This window comes from Pristiophorus japonicus, chromosome 11 (genome assembly GCF_044704955.1).
Source record: "Pristiophorus japonicus isolate sPriJap1 chromosome 11, sPriJap1.hap1, whole genome shotgun sequence".
NCBI lineage: Eukaryota > Metazoa > Chordata > Chondrichthyes > Pristiophoridae > Pristiophorus > Pristiophorus japonicus.
Genome location: NC_091987.1, coordinates 209,295,251 through 209,317,948, shown reverse-complemented (window position 1 = coordinate 209,317,948; position 22,698 = coordinate 209,295,251). Strand labels below are relative to the sequence as shown.

Here is a 22,698-nt window from a genome sequence, read left to right as displayed (position 1 = left end):
CAAAAAACCAGTGCGTCAGTCGATTGTCGAACTACATCTGGTAACTTTACTGGGGACGTCAAAAGATGCCAAACAGCGCCCCCTTTAGGACAGCCCATCAACATCACGTAAGCCACACTAACATTTCCCCGTCTGTCAAAGTATAAAATGTAATTATTAGTGAATTACCACCCTCCCCCGTTCCAGAAATATTACATATCAGTATTCCTTTGACTTCTTAATACTGCATTATACATGTTGACAAAGGACATGTGTGGCTGTAATTATGTGATGTGAACAAGCTACTGTTTATCTGCCTATCTCGTACTTTAAATTGCCCATGTTAATTTAAATCGGTGATAGTTCTGATTGGATCCCCTGGGGTAGTGCCAACCTCATGATCCCCCAGGATGTTCCATTGCCCTGGGACAGATGCCAGGCTCCATTTTGTAGCTCTCTCTCCAACTCACCCTTTGTCTACATTCGGATTGATCTCATCTTTTCTTTTCCTCTTTACAATTTTGGATGTGTACTACGCTTGGCTTCTCCGCTTACGTTTCTCATCTCATCTTTCTTTTGATTTTGCCATCCTTGAGAGCAACCTTTTTAATTAAAGGGGCAGTCCCTCGAGAGTGTTTTCGCTGCCAAATTCCTTCACCTTTTTTTTCTGCTCTCCTCTCCCGAAGATTCTGGCAATAAGAACCTACGAAACAGGAGTAGGCCATACGGCCCCTCGAGTTTTATCAGGCGTAAGAATTTCAAGGGCATTCACTGATCGGGAGTTGGGCAAATAGCCCGAATCTTCGCCCGCGGGGACCCTTTACCCCCGGATGCGGTGCATCTGTAAAGCGTCGTGGTTCCGGCGGTGTCCGGTGAAAAGGCTAGCCCTTGAAAATCCGGGGGAGATGGTGTAACTCTCGCGCCGGGCCGTACCCATATCCGCAGCAGGTCTCCAAGGTGAACAGCCGCTAGCACGTTAGAACAATGTAGGTAAGGGAAGTCGGCAAGAGCCGTAACTTCGGGATAAGGATTGGCGCTAAGGGCTGGGTCGGTCGGGCTGGGGTGCGAAGCAGGGCTGGGCACGTGCCGCGGCTGGACGAGGCGCCGCTCTCCGGGGCGGTGGCGACTCTGTGGACGCGCGTCGGGCCCTTCCCGTGGATCCGCCCCAGCTGCGGCGCCCGGCGGCCTCCGGGCAGGCGAGCGGCCTCGGCCGGCGCCGAGCAGCTGACTTCGACCGGGGGAACCCGACTGTTTCATTAAAAGCAAAGCGGGTGTTGACGCGATGTGATCTCTGCCCGGTGCTCTGAATGTCAAAGTGAAGAGGATTGTTGGCGGATCGCAAGTTCCGGGTTTAGGCGCATGTGCTTCGCGTACCTAAAGCCGGAACTTGCGGGGACCCCACGGGCGCGTGGGCACCTCGTGCGCGCCCGTAGGGGGCGCAAATTCAGGGCCACTGTATTAGAAACTCCCCCTAACACAATCAGTAATGGCACTGCCCAATGTAGAACCGAGCCGTCGTGACCAAGAAAGTCCTGGGTTTAATCGGCACTGCAGCCCAAGTAAGTCATTGTGAGCTGGAGTGGAGGCAGGACTGCTGTTATTAGCCCAGCGCTCTTGGCTGGAAAGTGGAATAGTTAGTCAATGCTCCCACGACTGAATTTTACCCCCAGTGGTAAGAGTGTGTTTGTGTGCATCACTTGGGTGTGATGTCTGTCACAGTCAAATAGCCTGCAAAGAACGGCCAGTTGGGGGTAGTGCCTGAGGCATCTGTGAAATGAGCCAGTGCCTTTAGGAGAGCAGGAGAAAATTGGTGCAGGGAAACCAAACGATGAAACATGTATAGATTTTGAAGGTTGGCAACAATAGCTGCACATCGGTTTCAGTCTCCACCTGGAGCATCGACTAGTCTTGTGATTTCCAACTTACACTTCTGCAAGACCGGCAGTAGGCAATGCAAGCAACGTGGTGTGTCAAAGTGGAATTCTGGATGGCTGTATGGTGGCTGAGCGCATGCAATGACATAGGTTGCGCAAGGGAGGCGGTGAGAGAAGCAATATGGGTCCCTGTGGGAGGGAACAATGCCAATTCCCTGCCCAACAGCGCTATGGGAGCACCTTCACCACAAGGACTGCAGCAGTTCGAGAATAAGGCGGCTCACCACCACCTTCTCGAGAGCCACACGAGGATGGTATGCAGGTACAGCGAGTGATCAGGAAGGCCAATGGAATCTTGGCCTTTATTGCAAAGGGCATGGAGTATAAAAGCAGGGAAGTCTTGCTACAGCTACACAGGGTATTGGTGAGGCCACACCTGGAATACTGCGCGCAGTTTTGGTTTCCATATTTACGAAAGGGTATACTTGCTTTGGAGGCAGTTCAGAGAAGGTTCACCGGGTTGATTCCGGGGATGAGGGAGTTGACTTATGAGGAAAGGTTTAATAGGTTGGAGTTCAGAAGAATGAGAGGTGATCTTATCGAAACGTATAAGATTATGAGGGGGCTTGACAAAGTGGATGCAGAGAGGATGTTTCCACTGATGGGGGAGATTAGAACTAGAGAGCATGATCTTAGAATAAGGGGCCGCCCATTTAAAACTGAGATGAGGAGAAATTTCTTCTCTCAGAAGGTTGCAAATCCGTGGAATTTGCTGCTTCAGAGAGCTGTGGAAGCTGGGACATTGAATAAATTTAAGACAGAAATAGACAGTTTCTTAACAAATAAGGGAATAAGGGCTTATGGGGAGCTGAGTCCATGATCAGATCAGCCATGATCTTATTGAATGGCGGAGCAGGCTCGAAGGGCCGTATGGCCTACTCCTGCTCCTATTTCTTATGTTCTTATTATGGGCAATAAATGCCGGCTTTGCCAGCGATGCCCACATCCCAAGAAATATATATTTTTTTAAATGGCCTTTGAGTTTGGGTAGGTGGATGATTGGGAAGCTTTCTAAGCAAAGAGACCCTTGTTGATGAAAGAGTTAATGTGATTAAACCGAGCAGCATTTTGCTGTCCTACCAAGGGGATTGGCATACAGAGATACAGCTTGAAATTCAATATGTAGAGCTAATGAGACATCAATCCTTTTTTTTGTCAGGCTTTGTGCTGCAGTACTCGGTTGATAACAGTGAAGAATGGAAGGATGTTTTCATCAACCCCACCGAGCGCTCCTTCAAACTGGACAACCTCAAGTGTGGCACTTGGTACAAGGTGAAACTAGCTGCCAAGAACAGTGTTGGAGCCGGCCGTATTAGCGAGATTATTGAGGCCAAAACTCATGGTCGAGGTGAGTCAGGATAACATTAATATTGAATACTGTATTTTCTGGATTACAAATGAATGCTAACTGGGCTGAGACAGCTTATTCCACTCTTTTAATAACTATTAATCTTTTAATAACTCTGTAATCTCCGCCAGCCCCACAACTCCCCCGAGGTGTCTGCGCTCCTCTAATTCTGCCCTCCTGTGCATCCCTGATTATAATCGCTCAACCATCGATGGCCGTGCCTTCTGTTGCCTGGGCCCCAAGCTCTGGAACTCCCTGCCTAAACCTCTCCACCTCTCTACCTCTCTTTCCTCCTTCAAGACGCTCCTTAAAACCGACCTCTTTGACCAAGCCCTGCCCTAATTTCTCCTTATGTGGCTCGGTGTCAAACTTTTTGTTTCATAATGCTTCTGTGAAGCGCCTTGGGAGGTCTCACTACGTTAAAGGCGCTATATAAATACAAGCTGTTGTTGTTATTAGAATCACAGATGAATCATCGTTTTTTTATGGCACAGAATAACGGCCATTCGGCCGGTTGTGTCTGTGTCAGTCATTATTCCCACTGCCCCACTCTTGGCTCCATAGCCCTGGAAAAGTTTTCTATTCAAGTCTATATTCAATTCCCTTTTCAAAAGTTGCTGCTAATCTGCTTCCGCCACCTTTACATTCCAGATCATAACAATCGCAAAGTAAAAAAAATCTCTTCATCTACCCTCTGGGTCAGCTGTTGCTCAGGGGTCAGCTGTTGCTCAGTGGGCAGCACACTCGCCTCTGAGTTAGAAGGTCGCGGGTTCAAGTCCCACCCCAGCGACGTGAGCACAAAAAAATCTCGGCTGACACTCCCCGTGCAGTGCTAGGGGAGTGCCGCACTGTCCGAGGTGCCATCTTTCGGATGAGACGTTAAACCGAGGCCCCGTCTGCCCTCTCAAGTGGATGTAAAAGATCCTATGGCATTATGTCGAAGAAGAGCAAGGGAGTTATCCCTGGTGTCCTGGCCAATATTTATCCCTCAATCAACATAATAAACAAACAGTTTATCTGGTGATTATCATATTGCTGTGTGTGGGAGCTTGCTGTGCACAAATTGACTGCCTCTTTTCCTACATTACAACAGTGACTACATCCCAAAAGTACTTCATTAGCTGTAAAGCGCTTTGGGACACAGATTCAATAGCAGCTTTTGAATCTGTGTCCCAAAGACGCTATATAAATCCATGTCTTTCTTTCATTTTTCTTTTCTCTGGTTCTTTTGCAAATTATTTCAAATCAGTTTTCGTTTACTCTATCAAAACCTGTCAGAATGTTAAACATCTCTAATAAATCTCCTTTAACCACCTCTGCTCTAAGGAGACAATCCCAGTTTCTCTAATCTCTTCACATAACCGAGGTCACTCATCCCCGGTACTATTCTGATAAATCTCCTCTGCACCCTCTCCGTGACATTCACATCCTTCCTAAAGTGTGGTGCCCAGAATTAGACACGATGTGGCCTGAACGATGATTTGTAAAGGTTTAGCATAACTCCCGTTCTCTTGTACTCTGGGGGCCCGAAATTCAGGTGCACCAGAAAGCTGGCGCACCTGTGAGCTTTTAGCTGGTGCTTACCGCTGGAACTCTCGGTGCGGTGAGCAGATCCATTTTCAGGAAATGGATCATAATGGGGGCGGGCCTTAGACTCAAAGCCAGGCTGACTGGCTGAAAATGGGTCGGCCGGGCCGTCCGCCGCTGTCAATCAACGTGGTGATGTCACGGCTGAACAAAACACCACATTTTAACATTAGAAACGAGTGTTATTAACGAGCGTTTCGTTCCAACCTTTGCCGTGACCTCCAGGACAGATTGAGAAAGGTCAGTTGAGTTTGTGTGTTCAGAGTTCAGTGCCTCCAAGCGACAGCGGCAACTGGCTCTGGTTCGGGTCCCAGTGCTGGGGCTGGCATCCAGCTATTCTTAGATCCATCCTTGGATGGATTGACAGCTGCCAATCACAGCGAACAGAACTGCTTGCAAATTCAGAGAACATCTGGCTTGCCGTTTACAATGGGGAATGTGGGAACATGCTAACTGGAAAGGTGGGGCGGGGGGGGGGGGGGAATGACAATTTAATATTACAGCAAACCTTCATTTTTACAAATCTGCCAATTCCAGCGTAGTCATTCTTGTCAATTATCCTGACTCCAGTGACTAAAATACAAAATCAGCATTGACCTATGGAGGGTGATTGTGATAACAAATGATTTCATTCGTTCATATATCAGTATAGTATTCGCCAGTCCCTCGTATCGAGGATGACCCACTTCCACACCAAAAAGGGATGAGTTCACAGGTGTTTCAATGAAGGACCTGACATTCTAGGTCTCGAACTACATCCTGAAGGGTGGAAGATGCCTGCGCATGGATTATTTTAACGTTGTGTAGCCGTTGGACACCAGCCACCACACAGGCTTGACAGAGCTAAGTCTTGGTCCAGTGGCAAGGATTAACCAGGACGGCTGAAGACTAAGCTCTACTGCACGACACATATCGCAGCGTGGGCTGGCCCATGCTGCCCCTGGGCCCTCGCCTCGTCTGGGCCCCGATCACAACGCTACTCGGCTCCGATCTCTCACCGCTCCTCCGCCCCGATCAAAAATGGAGCCGGACATCGATTAGTCTTCTCGTGTCTTGGAGAAATCAAATTTCGACGCACTGTTATTTGAAATGTCGAGGAACCAACTAGGGGGGAGGCCATCTTAGACTGGGTGTTGTGTAATGAGAGAGGATTAATTAGCAATCTGGTTGTGCGAGGCCCCTTGGGGAAGAGTGACCATAATATGGTGGAATTCTACATTAGGATGGAGAATGAAACAGTAAATTCAGAGACCATGGTCCAGAACTTAAAGAAGGGTAACTTTGAAGGTATGAGGCGTGAATTGGCTAGGATAGATTGGCGAATGATACTTAAGGGGTTGACAGGGGATGGGCAATGGCAGACATTTAGAGACTGCATGGATGAACTACAACAATTGTACATTCCTGTCTGGCGTAAAAATAAAAAAGGGAAGGTGGCTCAACCGTGGCTATCAAGGGAAATCAGGGATAGTATTAAAGCCAAGGAAGTGGCATACAAATTGGCCAAAAATAGCAGCGAACCCAGGGACTGGGAGAAATTTAGAACTCAACAGAGGAGAACAAAGGGTTTGATTAGGGCAGGGAAAATAGAGTATGAGAGGAAGCTTGCAGTGAACATTAAGACGGACTGCAAAAGCTTATATAGATATGTAAAGAGAAAAAGGTTAGTAAAGACAAATGTAACAAAGAAATGGCAGACCAATTGGACAAGTACTTTGGTTCGGTATTCACTAAGGAGGACATAAACATCCTTCCGGATATAAAAGGGGTCAGAGGGTCTAGTAAGAAGGAGGAACTGAGGGAAATCATTATAGTCGGGAAATTGAGTTGGGGAAGTTAATGGGATTGAAGGCCGATAAATCCCCAGGGCCTGATGGACTGCATCCCAGAGTACTTAAGGAGGTGGCCTTGAAAATAGCGGATGCATTGACAGTCATTTTCCAACATTCTATAGACTCTGGATCAGTTCCTATGGAGTGGAGGGTAGCCAATGTAACCCCACTTTTTAAAAAAGGAGGGAGAGAGAAAACAGGGAATTATCGACCAGTCAGCCTGACATCGGTAGTGGGTAAAATGATGGAATCAATTATTAAGGATGTCATAGCAGCATATTTGGAAAGAGGTGACATGATAGGTCCAAATCAGCATGGATTTGTGAAAGGGAAATCATGCTTGACAAATCTTCTGGAATTTTTTGAGGACGTTTCCAGTAGAGTGGACAAGGGAGAACCAGTTGATGTGGTGTATTTGGACTTTCAGAAGGCTTTCGACAAGGTCCCACACAAGAGATTAATGTGCAAAGTTAAAGCACATGGGATTGGGGGTAGTGTGCTGATGTGGATTGAGAACTGGTTGTCAGACAGGAAGCAAAGAGTAGGAGTAAATGGGTACTTTTCAGAATGGCAGGCAGTGACTAGTGGGGTACTGCAAGGTTCTGTGCTGGGGCCCCAGCTGTTTACATTGTACATTAATGATTTAGACGAGGGGATTAAATGTAGTATCTCCAAATTTGCGGATGACACTAAGTTGGGTGGCAGTGTGAGCTGCGAGGAGGATGCTATGAGGCTGCAAAGTGACTTGGATATGTTAGGTGAGTAGGCAAATGCATGGCAGATGAAGTATAATGTGAATAAATGTAAGGTTATCCACTTTGGTGGTAAAAACAGAGAGACAAACTATTATCTGAATGGTGACAGATTAGGAAAAGGGGAGGTGCAACGAGACCTGGGTGTCATGGTACATCAGTCATTGAAGGTTGGCATGCAGGTACAACAGGCGGTTAAGAAAGCAAATGGCATGTTGGCCTTCACAGCGAGGGGATTTGAGTACAGGGGCAGGGAGGTGTTACTACAGTTGTACAGGGCCTTAGTGAGGTCACACCTGGAGTATTGTGTACAGTTTTGGTCTCCTAACTTGAGGAAGGACATTCTTGCTATTGAGGGATTGCAGCGAAGGTTCACCAGACTGATTCCCGGGATGGCGGGACTGACATATCAAGAAAGACTGGATCAACTGGGCTTGTATTCACTGGAGTTCAGAAGAATGAGAGGGGATCTCATAGAAACGTTCAAAATTCTGACGGGTTTAGACAGGTTAGATGCAGGAAGAATGTTCCCAATGATGGGGAAGCCCAGAACCAGGGGTCACAGTCTAAGGATAAGGGGTAAGCCATTTAGGACCGAGATGAGGAGAAACCTCTTCACCCAGAGAGTGGTGAACCTGTGGAATTCTCTACCACAGAAAGTTGTTGAGGCCAATTCACTAAATATATTCAAAAAGGAGTTAGATGTCGTCCTTACTACTAGGGGGATCAAGGGGTATGGCGAAAAAGCAGGAATGGGGTACTGAAGTTGCATGTTCAGCCATGAACTCATTGAATGACGGTGCAGGATCGCAGGGCCAAATGGCCTACTCCTGCACCTATTTTCTATGTTTCTATGTTTCTATATCAAAATATTAAACTCTAGCCTAGTTGAAGGTTATTAACATCAGCAGAAACAAATGCCAACTAACAGAATGAACACGATTCAGTAGGGATGGTCGGGTCTCATATATCAAGGTTTTAGCTGTATATACTTAAAGCGTTAAGCTTGGAAAATCGGGTTAATGTGCATCTGATCTCACTCCTTTTTTGCTTCACGCTCTAGAACCTGCATTCAACAAGGACCAGCATCTCTTCACCCACATTAACTCCACCCATGCCAGGCTCAACCTCCAGGGGTGGAACAATGGCGGTTGCCCCATCACGGCCATCGTCATGGACTACCGTCCCAAGGGCTCCTGGCCTTGGCTTACCCTGAAAACCAACTTATCCAACGAGGTGTTCCTCCAGGACCTGCGCGAGGCCACCTGGTACGAGTTGAAAATGAGAGCCTGCAACAGTGCCGGGTGTGGCAATGAAACCACGCAGTTCGCTACACTTGATTACGACGGAAGTAAGTAAGGGTCATTTTGAGGGGGAGGGCTAATTTACTTTTATCCCGCAGGCTTTTTAGCATGGCGCTCTTGACAAACCTCTTCCTTCAGCCAGGAGACCAGGACAACCTGGGATCTAGATGGCCTCAATTACACTCCCAGATTGTCCAACAGAAGCACACTGATGTTCCTTCCGGATTTTTCTTCCCTAAAAAAGAAAGAAAGACTTGCATTTCTATAGCGCCTTACATGGCCACCGGACGTCTCAAAGCACTTTACAGCCAATGTACTTTTGGAGTGCAGTCACTGTTGTAATGTAGGAAACGTGGCAGCCAATTTGCGCACAGCAAGCTCCCACAAACGGCAACGTGATAATGACCAGATAAATCTATTTTAGTGATGTTGATTGAGGGATAAATATTGGCCAGGACACCAGGGGATAACTCCTCTTGCTCTTCTTCGAAATAGTGCCATGGAATCTTTTGCATCCACCTGAGAGAGCAGACGGGGCCTCGGTTTAACGTCTCATCTGAAAGACCGCACCTCCAACAGTGCAGCACTCCCTCAGCACTGCACTGGAGTGTCAGTCTAGATTTATGTGCTCAAAGTCCCTGGAGTGTGACTTGAAGCCACACCCTCTGACTCAGAGGCGAGGGTGTTACCCACTGAGCTACAGCTGGCCCTAAGTCACCATCTCCTCCACGTTAACCCTGAACTGCATTATGTTGGTTCTATTGAGGCCATTCGGCCCAACTGATCCATGTTGGGCAGCTGAAATGAGGACAACTTGTTTGTCAGTCAGGGTAGGATCTAAACTTGTCCCATCTCTGATATTTGCTGTTCTAACACCAGAGTTAACAAAACAACGAGGATCACACAGCCTTGCTGATGGACATGACTATGGAAGGGTCTACTCAGCTGCACACATACACATTCTGCATAAATTACCTAAGTTTTACTCCATGTCCAAGGCCCTTGACTGTTCTGTCGTGAAGAGAATTCAAGACAGTGCTGGAAAGCAAGGTTGAAAAAAGTTCAGAAGTGCAAAAGTAATTGACAACAAGGAACTCTGAGGCCTCAACAATGTTCATTGTCATGATTGTCCTTCCCACATGGTGGCGTCTTCAAAGCAGATGTGACCGAGATGGAGAAACTGGGAGAAGGGAATGGAGGGCTCACAGGAAGCGGGGTGGGAAGACGTATAACTCAGATAGTTGTGGGCGATGGTAGATATCAGTGGAAAGCCGAGACCCAGAGATGGGGAGCGAGAGAAGTTCAGGAAGGGAAGGGAACAGGCAAAGATGAATAATGTAAAGTTAAAGGGAGGGGTGAACATTTGAAGCGTAGTTAATGAAATTCTCTAAATCAGGGCAAGGGCAGTTGACGAGGTGGAATAAATATAAAATGGACACTAACAGATCAAATAAAGAATTTAGGAGGAACTTCTTTATACAGAGAATGATGAGAATGTGGAACTCACATGGAATGGTTGGAGCAGATAACATTGATGCATTTGAGATTCTGAGTGGGCTTAACAGGGTAGATGCAGAGAGGATGTTTCCCCCTCGTGGGGGAATCTAGAACTAGGGGGCATAGTTTCAGAATAAGGGGCCGCCCATTTAAAATGGAGATGAGGAGGAATTTCTTCTCTCAGCGGGTTGTGAATCTTTGGAATTCTCTGCTCCAGAGAGCTGTGGAGGCTGGGTCATTATTTAAGGTGGAGATAGACAGATTTTTGCATGATAGGGGAGACAAAGGTTATGGGGAGCGGACAGGGAAGTGGAGTTGAGGCCAAGATCAGATCAGCCGTGATCTTATTGAATGGCGGAGCAGGTTCAAGGTACCAAATGGCCAACTCCTGCTCCTATTTCTTATGTTCTTAAGTAGAGATACCATGCATACATGAGGGAGTGGATAATGGAGGGATATGGGGGCAGGATGGGAAGAGGTAATTCGAAAGGGAGGAGTCTCTAGTTGTTACAGTTGTACAGGGCCTTGGTGAGGCCACACCTGGAGTATTGTGTACAGTTTTGGTCTCCTAACCTGAGGAAGGACATTCTTGCTATTGAGGGAGTACAGCGAAGATTCACCAGACTGATTCCCGGGATGGCGGGACTGACCTATCAAGAAAGACTGCATCAACTGGGCTTGTATTCACTGGAGTTCAGAAGAATGAGAGGGGACCTCATAGAAACGTTTAAAATTCTGATGGGTTTAGACAGGTTAGATGCAGGAAGAATGTTCCCAATGTTGGGGAAGTCCAGAACCAGGAGTCACAGTCTGAGGATAAGGGATAAGCCATTTAGGACCGAGATGAGGAGAAACTTCTTCACCCAGAGAGTGGTGAACCTGTGGAATTCTCTACCACAGAAAGTTGTTGAGGCCATTTCACTAAATATATTCAAAAAGGAGTTATATGAAGTCCTTACTACTAGGGGGATCAAGGGATATGGCGAGAAAGCAGGAATGGGGTACTGAAGTTGCATGTTCAGCCATGAACTCATTGAATGGCGGTGCAGGCTAGAAGGGCCGAATGGCCTACTCCTGCACCTATTTTCTATGTTTCTATGTTTCTATGTCGCGTGTGAAACATAAACCCCGGCGTAGATTCTGTGTAATTTGTGGTGAACTGACGATTAAGTTAAATACACATCACTTCACTTGTTGTCGTCTTAACATAAACCGTTGCTCCACCTAGAGGCTCAGTTAGCAAATTTCAACCGATATTCAGAGCTCCGACACGGCAAACGGGCCCCAGGTGGGCAGAGGAAACGCTTCAAGGACACCCTCAAAGCCTCCTTGATAAAGCGCAACATCTCCACCGACACCTGGGAGTCCCTGGCCCAAGACCGCTCAAAGTGGAGGAGAAGCATCCGTGAGGCCGCTTTGTCGGCTGTGCGTCTGCCTTCATCAGGCGCATGAGTTTTGAGGACCTTTTGCTGGGCAAGATATGGGTAAATCCCGCAATCTTGCCCTTGCAAATGTCCTCGCTCCTAAGATGCGGAGGATCTGTCCAGCTCCAGTTTGACAGATCGGAAAAGCCGGTTTTCAGCGCATGTGCATTGTTCGCTGAAAAACGGCTTTTGCGATGCCTTCCCGGGTCCGTACACATTCAGTACGGGACCCGGGGAGGCCAGAATTTCTGGGCCATTGCATAAATGAGAATGTCAATTGTGTACAATATTCCGTGGGAAAAGTAGCAAAAATTCCCATTCATCCCTTCACGTTTTGTTACCTGGCCTATTTTGGAACAATGACAACTTTCTAGACTCTTGCTCTGCAGACAGAGACGAGGGGGCGTAGTGAATGGGGGTGGGTGCGCGGGGGGTGGTATTGGTCTTCGGCATTGACTTCAATGGAAAAGAAAATCAGGCAGGGTGTAAAATGGTCTGCCAGTTTGCTAACGGCCCATTTCGCACTACTGGCGATGACCAATTTCATCCCTAAAGGGGCCTGAGTTGTTCCTGCAGATGGTGGTGTGCCTTTGACTGACAGTCATGCCCTGTGCCCTGTGTGGTTTCTATTCTGTGCCCACTGTAGGCCATGCCTATGTCCTGCCCCTCTGTTCCGTGCTCCTGCCTCTGCAGTCCTCTGCTCTCCCGCCCAGCCCTGAGGCGTGATCTGTGCACCTGGATTCATCTCAAGGGCGGGAGGCGACCACTTTCTCCGCTGTGAAGGCCAAATGTTCACGCAGGACACCTGCCTCCTCTAACCAGCTCGTTCACTTCAAGCATTGGTCTCACGTCCTACCAAACACCTTTCAGTGAGGCGTCAGAGGTCAGGGTTTGAACAGCAGACACCAGAGCAACTAACTTTCACGAGAAAGTGAAAAGAAAACAAAGCAAAGACATCCAGCTACGAATTGTCACCAAAATGTAAAATTCAACAAGAAAAATCTATATTTTACCAGAGATAGGACAGTGAGTTAAAAGGAGAGCAGTGGCATAAACTTTCTGTGATATTTTTTTTAAGAGTAGAGTAAAATAAAGGCGGACACTGATGCTTAGAATTTTGATGGTACCAATGTGCCGTGAACATCAGATATTCCTAACATCAGCAGCAACATTTCAGTAACGTCATTGCTTCAGAACTAAACAAGTGACCGCTGGAGTTGCACAGCAGATCCACAAGCGTCCGTAAAGGGAAAAGACGGATTAACGTTGGAAAGGGACTCTACTCTCTCCCAAACTCTTCCAAATAATGATGTACCTGATAGGTATTCCCCGCATCTTCTGGTTTCATTCTGGATTTCCAGGGTTTTTTTTCTTCCTTTTCTCTCTCAACTCTCAGAATTATCTCTGGAATCTCTCTACTCTCAGAATTATCTCTGAAATCTCTCTACTCTCAGAATTATCTCTGGAATCTCTACTCTGAAACCACTACAGATTCCACCTTCTCTCATCTCTCCCCTTCTTCAAGGTATCTCCACAACGTAGCTGTTCCATCGTGGTTTCAAGCAATCCCCCAATCACCCCTTGTTATGCCTGGTTGTCTTATTAAGCCATTCATCGGGACATTAGGAGCAGGAGGAGGCCATTCAGTCTCTCAGGCCTGCTCTGCCATTCAAGTACATCAGGGCTGATCTGTCATTCATAGAAACATAGAAAATAGGTGCAGGAGTAGGCCATTCGGCCTTTCGACCCTGCACCACCATTCAATAAGATCATGGCTGATCATTCACCTCAGTATCCCTTTCCTGCTTTCTCTCCATACCCCTTGATCCCTTTAGCCGTAAGGGCCACATCTAACTCCCTCTTGAATATATCTAATGAACTAGCATCAACAACTTTCTGTGGTAGAGAATTCCACAGGTTCACAATTTTCTGGGTGAAGAAGTTTCTCCTCATCTTGGTCCGAAATGGCTTACCCCTTAACTTTAGACTGTGACCCCTGGTTCTGGATTTCCCCCAACATCGGGAACATTCTTCCCCTGCATCTAATCTGTCCAGTCCCGTCAGAATTTTATATGTTTCTATGAGATCCCCTCTCATTCTTCTAAACTCCAGGGAATACAGGCCCAGTCGATACCTGCCATCCCGGGAATCAGTCTGGTGAACCTTCGCTGCACTCCCTCAATAGCAAGAACGTCCTTCCTCAGATTAGGAGACCAAAACTGAACACAATATTCCAGGTGAGGCCCTGTACAACTGCAGTAAGACCTCCCTGCTCCTATACTCAAATCCCCTAGCTATGAAGGCCAACATGCCATTTGCCTTCTTCACCGCCTGCTGTACCTGCATGCCAAATTTCAATGACTGATGTACCATGACACCCAGGTCTCGTTGCACCTCCCCTTTTCCTAATCTGTCACCATTCAGATAATATTCTGCCTTCATGTTTTTGCCATTCAACTCTACTTTCCCACCTTTGCTCCACATCCCTTGATACCTTCAACTAACAAAGATCTATCGGTCTCTGCCTCCGAGTGTCCTGGCATCCACAGCCTTTTGGAGGAAGCGAGTGTAAATTGTTCCCTCAGTTTTTACCTTAACTGCTTTTTCACCTCAATTTTCATGCACCAGTATAAACAAGCACATCACAGAGACTGACAGGGAATGGCTAGTTTGTCTACTGAGAGGAACCATTTCAATATTATGTCATCCATAAATAACACATGTAGTTATTATAAATAATTTAGACACTACTGAGGCAAATGCCGTTATCTGATTTCAGGCCTAAGGCAATTGTAAACCGTCCCAGTATTATCGTTATAGATCATGACCTGCCCCAAAACCCCTTGGAATTCGCTTCCCCGTGTCTCTTATCATCTCGGCGTTGATGTGTTTATTTGATTATTTTTTTTTTGCTCTGATTTTTTTTCAGGCACGATCCCACCAATCAAATCGATGCAAGGAGAGGGGGATGACGTGAAGAAATTGTTTACCATTGCTTGTCCCGTGATCCTGGCAACGGTTGCAGTGGCACTTCTGTTCGTTATCCGGAAGAAACGGAAGGAAAAGCGCCTGAAGAGACTGCGAGGTGAGCGAGGGCGGGGGGACGGCAGGCTGGGCGACGTTGACAAATAGTCTCGGGTGCGGGGGCAGGGAGTTTCAAAAATAATTAGTCATGAGGTGATTGCGAAGCGCTCTCGCGATGGCTCACTTTGGTTAAAAGAACTGAGGCGTGCAGGCCAAGAAGGCCCCAGGGCCAAGGATCTTGGCCGTGGCAGCAGCAAGGAACTCTGGGATTGACCTCGGTTGCTCGGGACAGGGGTCAACGGTCAGGTAGCTCCCGTTAAGCTGCGTGGCCCGCAATGGTCTGGAAGTCCTGCGCAGGCCGCTCAGCGACTTTTAAATGGGAAAAAAAAGGCGGGGAACTTTGAATGGTTAAAGGGACCGCGCACCCAAAAAAATAAATGAGTGGGAACGTTGGTTCCTGCCTCTCACTGCCAGCCAGGGGCTCCCAGTGGAATCGGTTCATTGGGTATGGCTGAAGTTCTCTCATCATTCCAGTCTCACTTGTGGAGTCTGACCAACTGCGAGAGGCGCTGAAAGGTTGCTGGTACATGGAGCTGAATCAACACCTTCTGGGGCAGGGTGAGTGTGAAGTGCAGAGTATATAATTGAGCTGATAGGGGGAAAAAAACTGGTCTTAATTTAATGAGAGCTTCCAAGTTATTTTTCAGAACTTTTAGTGGCGCACAATACACAGCATTAAAACGCTAGGCTAACCACTGTTCGAAATGATGAGCCAAGTTCCCTGGCATATTTTCCTTGCATTTGTCTCCCTCCAGGAGGTTGAAGAGGTTGGACAGAGACCCAAATATAAATTGTACACAGTCCATCTTGAATGACCTTTGCTTGTTCTGTATTTTTAATGTTATATAAAACACCTTAGATTCCTAATTATTCTCTAATAGTTAGTCTCCCTGGGGTGGAAATTCAGTTGGGGGCTAATTAGGGTATGAATGGCGGTGGGTCGGTAAATTTTGCGCCGGGAAATGATTTACGAGGGCAGGCAACAAATTTGGTTGCTGCGCCCTGAGAGTGGAGCGGAACGCTGAGGGAGGCGTTCCACACCTGTCTTGGGGCGCTAGGCCGGGGGAGCAACTGAAAACCCGTTGCTAATATACTAGCTTTGGAGGGGGTACAGAGACGATTCACGAGGCTGATTCCGGAGATGAGGGGGTTACCTTATGATGATAGATTGAGTAGACTGGGTCTTTACTCGTTGGAGTTCAGAAGGATGAGGGGTGATCTTATAGAAACATTTAAAATCATGAAAGGGATAGACAAGATAGAGGCAGAGAGGTTGTTTCCACTGGTCGGGGAGACTAGAACTAGGGGGCACAGCCTCAAAATACGGGAGAGCCAATTTAAAACCGAGTTGAAAAGGAATTTCTTCTCCCAGAGGGTTGTGAATCTGTGGAATTCTCTGCCCAAGGAAGCAGTTGAGGCTAGCTCATTGAATGTATTCAATCACAGACAGATAGATTTTTAACTAATAAGGGAATTAAGGGTTATGGGGAGCGGGCGGGTAAGTGGAGCTGAGTCCACGGCCAGATCAGCCATGATCTTGTTGAATGGCGGAGCAGGCTCGAGGGGCTAGATGGCCTACTCCTGTTCCTAATTCTTATGTTCTTAAAGAGTCGGCTTCAGAACGCCCGAAGAGAGGCCTCCCTGGGGGAAAAAAAAGAATCGGCGCAAAAAAAACACGGAAAACTTTCCCAGTACATTGCTCACCCCAAATAAAAATAAATTGCAAAAATAAAACAAAAAAACCCCCAATCACACTTACCTCACGCAGTCGTTCCGTCCCTCGCCGTCGCCGGGACAGCTCGAAGCGCCCGCTTTCTCGGGCGGGCTGGCTACGGGGAGCCACGGGGACAGCACGAAACAGATTTTTAAATCGGGAGGATAACGGGGGACGTTGCACACCAACGCGACGCTCCTGGGCGTTACTGCTCAGCACCACCGCGAAACCGGCAGCAAATTTCGCCACCCGGGGCGGTAACCATTTCCAGACCCGTTACCGCCCCACCTGGGCGCTAACAGGGGCGCAATCCAAACGGAAATCCAACCCCTGAGAGTCCTAATTATTGTCTGTAACAATTAATCTCCTTGGGGCTTTAATTTGATCAAATTCCACCTCCCAAATTGGATTGCCGCCCAAAAAAACTGCTACGTTTATTAAATTAACGCAGGCGAAATAATCGACCAAAAATTCCGCCCAGCGGGAAAAATGGGTCTTACATGCGGATTCTCGTCGGAAAACGCGATCCTGGTCAAATTGGGCGGTACTTACTCAAAATTTAGTCCGAGGCTGCGCGTTGGGCCTAGGGAGGAGGGGAAACGCAAAAAAATATTTTTCCAAAATACAAAAATCGGGAAACATTCACAGGACTGAATCGCTGCAAAAATAATTTTTGTTTAAAACTTTCACTCAGCTTTTTTTGCCGGTTTTCTCACCTACTGCTGATCAGAGGGCAGCTCCGGCTGCTTTCTTGTGGCCGGTATTTTTTCGCTCCGCTACGGAACACCGCTGCCGCCAAACTTCGGCGGTGGTGGATTTCTCAGTCTTCCACGCCGGCGGTCCAGTCCCCAGTGGTATTTCAAAACCGTTAGCAGAAGAAACATAGAAACATAGAAATTTACAGCGCAGAAGGAGGCCATTTTGGCCCATCGTGTCCGTGCCGGCCGACAAAGAGCCGCACGGCCCTCGGTCAGCAGCCCTGAAGGTTACATATAAACCCATGAACAATGACGGAAAGGCAAAGAGCACCCAGCCCAACCAGTCCGCCTCACACAACTGCGACACCCCTTATACTGAAACATTCTACACTCCACCCCAACCGGAGCCATGTGATCTCCTGGGAGAGGCAAAAACCAGATTAAAAACTCAGGCCAATTGGGGGAAAAAAATCTGGGAAACTTCCTCTCTGACCCATCCAGGTGATCGAAACTAGTCCAGGAGATCACCCTGGCCGTATTCGATTCCCTTCAGTACTTACCATCGTATCTGTGCCAGCCAACAAGAGGTCATCCAGTCTAATCCCAGTTACCAGCTCTAGGTCAGTAACCCTGCAGGTTGTGGCACTTTAAATGCCCATCCAAGCATCTTTTAAATGTGGTGAGGGTTTCTACATCCACCATCCTTCCAAGCAGCGAGTTCCAGACCCCCACAACTCCGTGAAGAAGCCCCCCCCCCCCCTCAAATCACCTCTGAACCTTCCACCAACAACCTTAAAACTCTGCCCTCTTGTAATTGACCCTTTCACCAATGGAACTCGGCCCTTGCTATCCGCTATATCCAGGCCCCTCAAAACTTTGACGAAACTTGCAAAAAACAGGAATACCACCGAGAAACCGGGCGGAAATGGTGATGAATTTCTAGCCCGTTGTGTTTAATAAATTGGAATGGTTTGGGCCTTTATTTTCTGTTTACGTTCCTTGGCTGCGGCAAGCACCAAGAGATTAAATTCTGGCTGAGAATTAATTGGAGTCCAGTCTCTTTAAAGAGTGCCACAATAGCACAGGTGGTGAAGGACTTCTCAGCAGATGGCTGCAGATTTGAGTGGGACGGCCAGGTAGGGTAGTGAAGGCAAAATCCTTGGAATCATTTAAAGGACAGTTGGAGGCTATGATGGGACGACGGCAGGTTTTTCTGGATGGATGAACTAAGGTAGGCTGAGTGACCTCCTTCATCTGTGATCCTTTGCTGCTATTCCGCCTCTGACAGTCCTGTACACTCAGCAATGGGCCAAGTCCCGAGTCTGCCTCCAATCTTGATTTCAATCAATTTCGAAACTCCCCAACGTCTGCCAGCTGTCTACTGTTGCTCCCCTCATGGTTGGCATCTAAATATGGATCTGTGTCCCTTGTACCCTCCCTGTACACCGATGAGATGAAAATCCGCTCTCTAGCTGAAGAAGTCTTTGACGTGAAATGGCTTCGGAACTGCAGCCTTGCTGGGCGTCTGTCATAAGAACATAAGAAATAGGAGCAGGAGTAGTCCATGCGGTCCCTCGAGCCTGCTCCGCCATTTAATACGATCATGGCTGATCCGATCATGGACTCAGCTCCACTTCTCTGCCCGCTCCCCATAACCCCTTATTCCCTTATCGGTTAAGATACTGTCTATCTCTGTCTCAAATTTATTCAATGACCCAGCTCCCACAGTGGAGATGTAAGTTGTTAACCAACGGTGAGGCAGATCAACTTCGCTCGAACGCTTGAATATTTTCTGCCCCACTCAATCGCCGTGCACACCACCAGACAACAACATTGCATTCACCTCGGTCCCACTCCCAGCTCCACCATTACTGGCTGGGCATTGATGCCACCATCCTTGGTTCTACGGCACAAATCTGCTTTAACACCAGTTGATTCCAATGGGTTTCATTTTCTCGATGCGTTGTTTGCAGTGCACTGCCTAACGTATTTGCATTGATAATGCTGAGGAAATTAAACCCGGAAACAGTGCACAAGCATGGCTGGTGTGGGCGAGAGAAGAAGGTCACACTCTTGCTGTTGACAGCGCATGGAATGTTTTATCTAAAAGCAGCAAACTTGATACTGTCACTGAGTGGGTGCCCATAAAACAGAATTAACCAATTTTCGTTTTCTTTTATTCACGGGATGTGGGTGTTGCTGGCAAGGCCGGTATTTATTGCCCATCCCTAATTGCCCGTGAGAAGATGGAGGTGAGCCGCCTTCCTGAAGCGTTGCAGTCCGTGAGGTGAAGGTGTTCCCACAGTGCTGTTAGGGAGGGAGTTCCAGGATTTCGATCCAGCGACAATGAAGGAACGGCCGATATATTTCCAAGTCTGGATGGTGTGTGACTTGGTGTTCCCATGCGCCTGCTGCCTTTGTCCTTCTCGGTGGTAGAGGTCGCGGGTTTGGGAGGTGCTGCCGAAGAAGCCTTGGCGAGTTGCTGCAGTGTATGGTACACACTGCAGCCACGGTGCATAAATACTGTGGCAACAAGGACAGGTCAGAGGCTGGGTATTCTGCGGCGAGTGTCTCACCTCCCGACTCCCCAAAGCTTTTCCACCATCTACAAGGCACAAGTCAGGAGTGTGATGGAATACTTACCTGCATGAGTGCAGCTCCAACGTTGCTCAAGATGCAGGAGAAAGCAGCCCGCTAGATTGGCACCCCATTCATCACCTTCAACATTCACTCCCTCCACCACCGGCGCACCGTGGCTGCAGTGTGCACCATCTACAAGATGCACTGCAGCAACTCGCCAAGGCTTCTTTGGCAGCACCTCCCAAACCCGTGACCTCCACCACCTAGAAGGACAAGGGCAGCAGGCACATGGGAACACCACCACCTCCAAGTTACGCACCATCCCGACTTGGAAATATATCGGCCGTTCCTTCATCATCGCTGGGTCAAAAGCCTGAACTCCCTCCCTATCAGCACTGTGGGAGCACCTTCACCACATGGACTGCAGCGGCTCAAGAAGGCGGCTCACCACCACCTTCTCGAGGGCAGTTAGGGATGGGCAATAAATGCTGGTCTTACCAGCAATGCCCACATTCTAGAAAGAATTTTTAAATAATTGTCACAGTGCTGGGGAAGCAGAGGAACAGCTGGTAATGGTCCCGGTCTCTACATGAGTTTTTTTTAATCTGTCACTCAAGCTTGCCAGTCACTGTGGAAGATAAATTTCATCAATGCTCTTTCTGGTCACCTTTCAAACTGCATTATACTCAAAGGCAGCTCTGGCACCGTTCTTTACATGATGTGGAGGGAGGGAGGGGCTTAAGAGTTCTGCTTTTTTTTGTCTCAACCTAATTGCATTTTTTGGAATATTTCAGATGCAAAGAGCTTGGCAGAAATGCTGATCAGGTAAGGATACATCTAGAGCCCCTACACCTCGTACATCTACACCTAGAGTCCCTACACCTCGAACATCCACACCCAGAGTCCCTGCACCTCGTACATCTACACCCAGAGTCCCTACACCTCGAACATCCACACCCAGAGTCCCTACACCTCGAACATCTACACCCAGAGTCCCTACACCTCGAACATCTACACCCAGAGTCCCTACACCTCGAACATCTACACCCAGAGTCCCTACACCTCGAACATCCACACCCAGAGTCCCTACACCTCGAACATCTACACCCAGAGTCCCTACACCTCGCACATCTACACCCAGAGTCCCTACACCTCGAACATCCACACCCAGAGTCCCTGCACCTCGTACATCTACACCTAGAGTCCCTGCACCTCGTACATCTACACCCAGAGTCCCTACATCTCGCACATCTACACCTAGAGTCCCTACACCTCGAACATCCACACCCAGAGTCCCTGCACCTCGTACATCTACACCCAGAGTCCCTACACCTCGCACATCTACACCCAGAGTCCCTACACCTCGAACATCTACACCTAGAGTCCCTACACCTCGAACATCTACACCCAGAGTCCCTACACCTCGAACATCTACACCTAGAGTCCCTACACCTCGAACATCCACACCCAGAGTCCCTACACCTCGCACATCTACACCCAGAGTCCCTACACCTCGCACATCTACACCCAGAGTCCCTACACCCAGAGCCTCTTCACATAAAAACATAAGAAATAACAGGAGTAGGCCATCCGAGCCAGCTCCGCCATTTAATACAATTATGGCTGATCCGATCATGGAGTCAACTCCACTTCCCTGCCCGTTTCCCATAGCCCCGTATCCCCTTATCGTTCAAGAAACTGTCTATCTCTGTCTTCAATTTATTCAATGTCCCAGCTTCCACAGCTCTCTGAGGCAGCGAATTCCACAGATTTACAATCGTCTGAGAGAAGAAAGTCCTCCTCATCTCAGTATTAAATGGGTGGCCCCTTATTCTAAGATTATGCCCCCTAGTTCTAGTCTCCCCCATCAGAAAGAAACATCCTCTCTGCATCCTCTTGTCAAGCCCCCTCATAATCTTATATGTTTTGATAAGATCACCTCTCATTCTTCTGAATTCCAATGAGTAGAGGCCCAACCTACTCAACCTTTCCTCATAAGTTAACCCCCTCATCTCCAGAATCAACCTAGTGAACCTTCTCTGAACTATCTCCAAAGCAAGTATATCCTTTTTTGTAAATATGGAAACCAAAACTGCACGCAGTATTCCAGGTGTGGCCTCACCAATACCCTGTATAATTGTAACAAGACTTCCCTGCTTTTATACTCCATCCCCTTTGCAATAAAGGCCAAGATTCCATTGGCCTTCCTGATCACTTGCTGTACCTGCACACCTAGAACATCTTAGGATGCAATGAAAGAAACTCGGACTGCTGTTGCCTTTTTTGTAGCGATGCTCAGCACATTCCAGAATATCCGGACCCTGAGCGCCTGATACACAACCTGGGGAGAGGCTGGCTAAGCCCACTATCTGGTGGAGTCTGTGTTCGCCTTTGTCTTTTTTCATTTCTATCTCCACCTACCCCTCTCCTTCCTCTCATAAAACCCGCTTCTGTGACCATGATTTTGATCAATCTCTTCCTAATCTTTTTTCGGCCCCTCAGTTTGATGTTGTCTCCCTTGCTAGGAGGGGCAGCAGTTGTTGTTGAGTTGCCACTGACTAGTTTCTGACCAAATAGTGGGATATCCACAAATATGGAAATTTTAAATCAGACATCAAAAGTGAGAGTTTTTTTGAAGTAAAAAATAATGATGTAGCGCCTTTCATGACGTGAGGATATCCTATACTGCTTCATGGCCAATTAAGTACTTTTGAAATGTAGGAAACACGGCGACCAATTTGCGCACAGCAAGCTCCCACAAACAGCAATGAGATCAAGCACAGATAATCTGTTTTTAGTGATGTTGGTTGAGGGGATAACTATTGGCCATGATACCGGGGAGAATTCCCCTGCTCTTCAAAATAGTGCCATGGGATTTTTTTACCTGAGAGGGCAGACGGGCCTCGGTTTGACGTCACATCTGAATGATGGCACCTCTGACAGTGCAGCACTCCCTCAGCACTGC

The 22,698-nt window shown here is 47.8% G+C and overlaps 1 protein-coding gene across 1 annotated transcript in view; it reads left to right on the top strand.

The window, feature by feature from the left end:
• Positions 1 to 22,698, top strand: part of dscaml1 (Down syndrome cell adhesion molecule like 1) — a 618,289-nt gene that overhangs the window by 578,097 nt on the left and 17,494 nt on the right. Inside the window, exons 24-27 of the mRNA XM_070893140.1 lie at positions 3,073 to 3,261; positions 8,496 to 8,783; positions 14,587 to 14,742; positions 20,528 to 20,558. Of these exons, the coding sequence (XP_070749241.1) occupies positions 3,073 to 3,261; positions 8,496 to 8,783; positions 14,587 to 14,742; positions 20,528 to 20,558 (664 nt within the window). The remainder of the gene's footprint in view (positions 1 to 3,072; positions 3,262 to 8,495; positions 8,784 to 14,586; positions 14,743 to 20,527; positions 20,559 to 22,698) is intronic.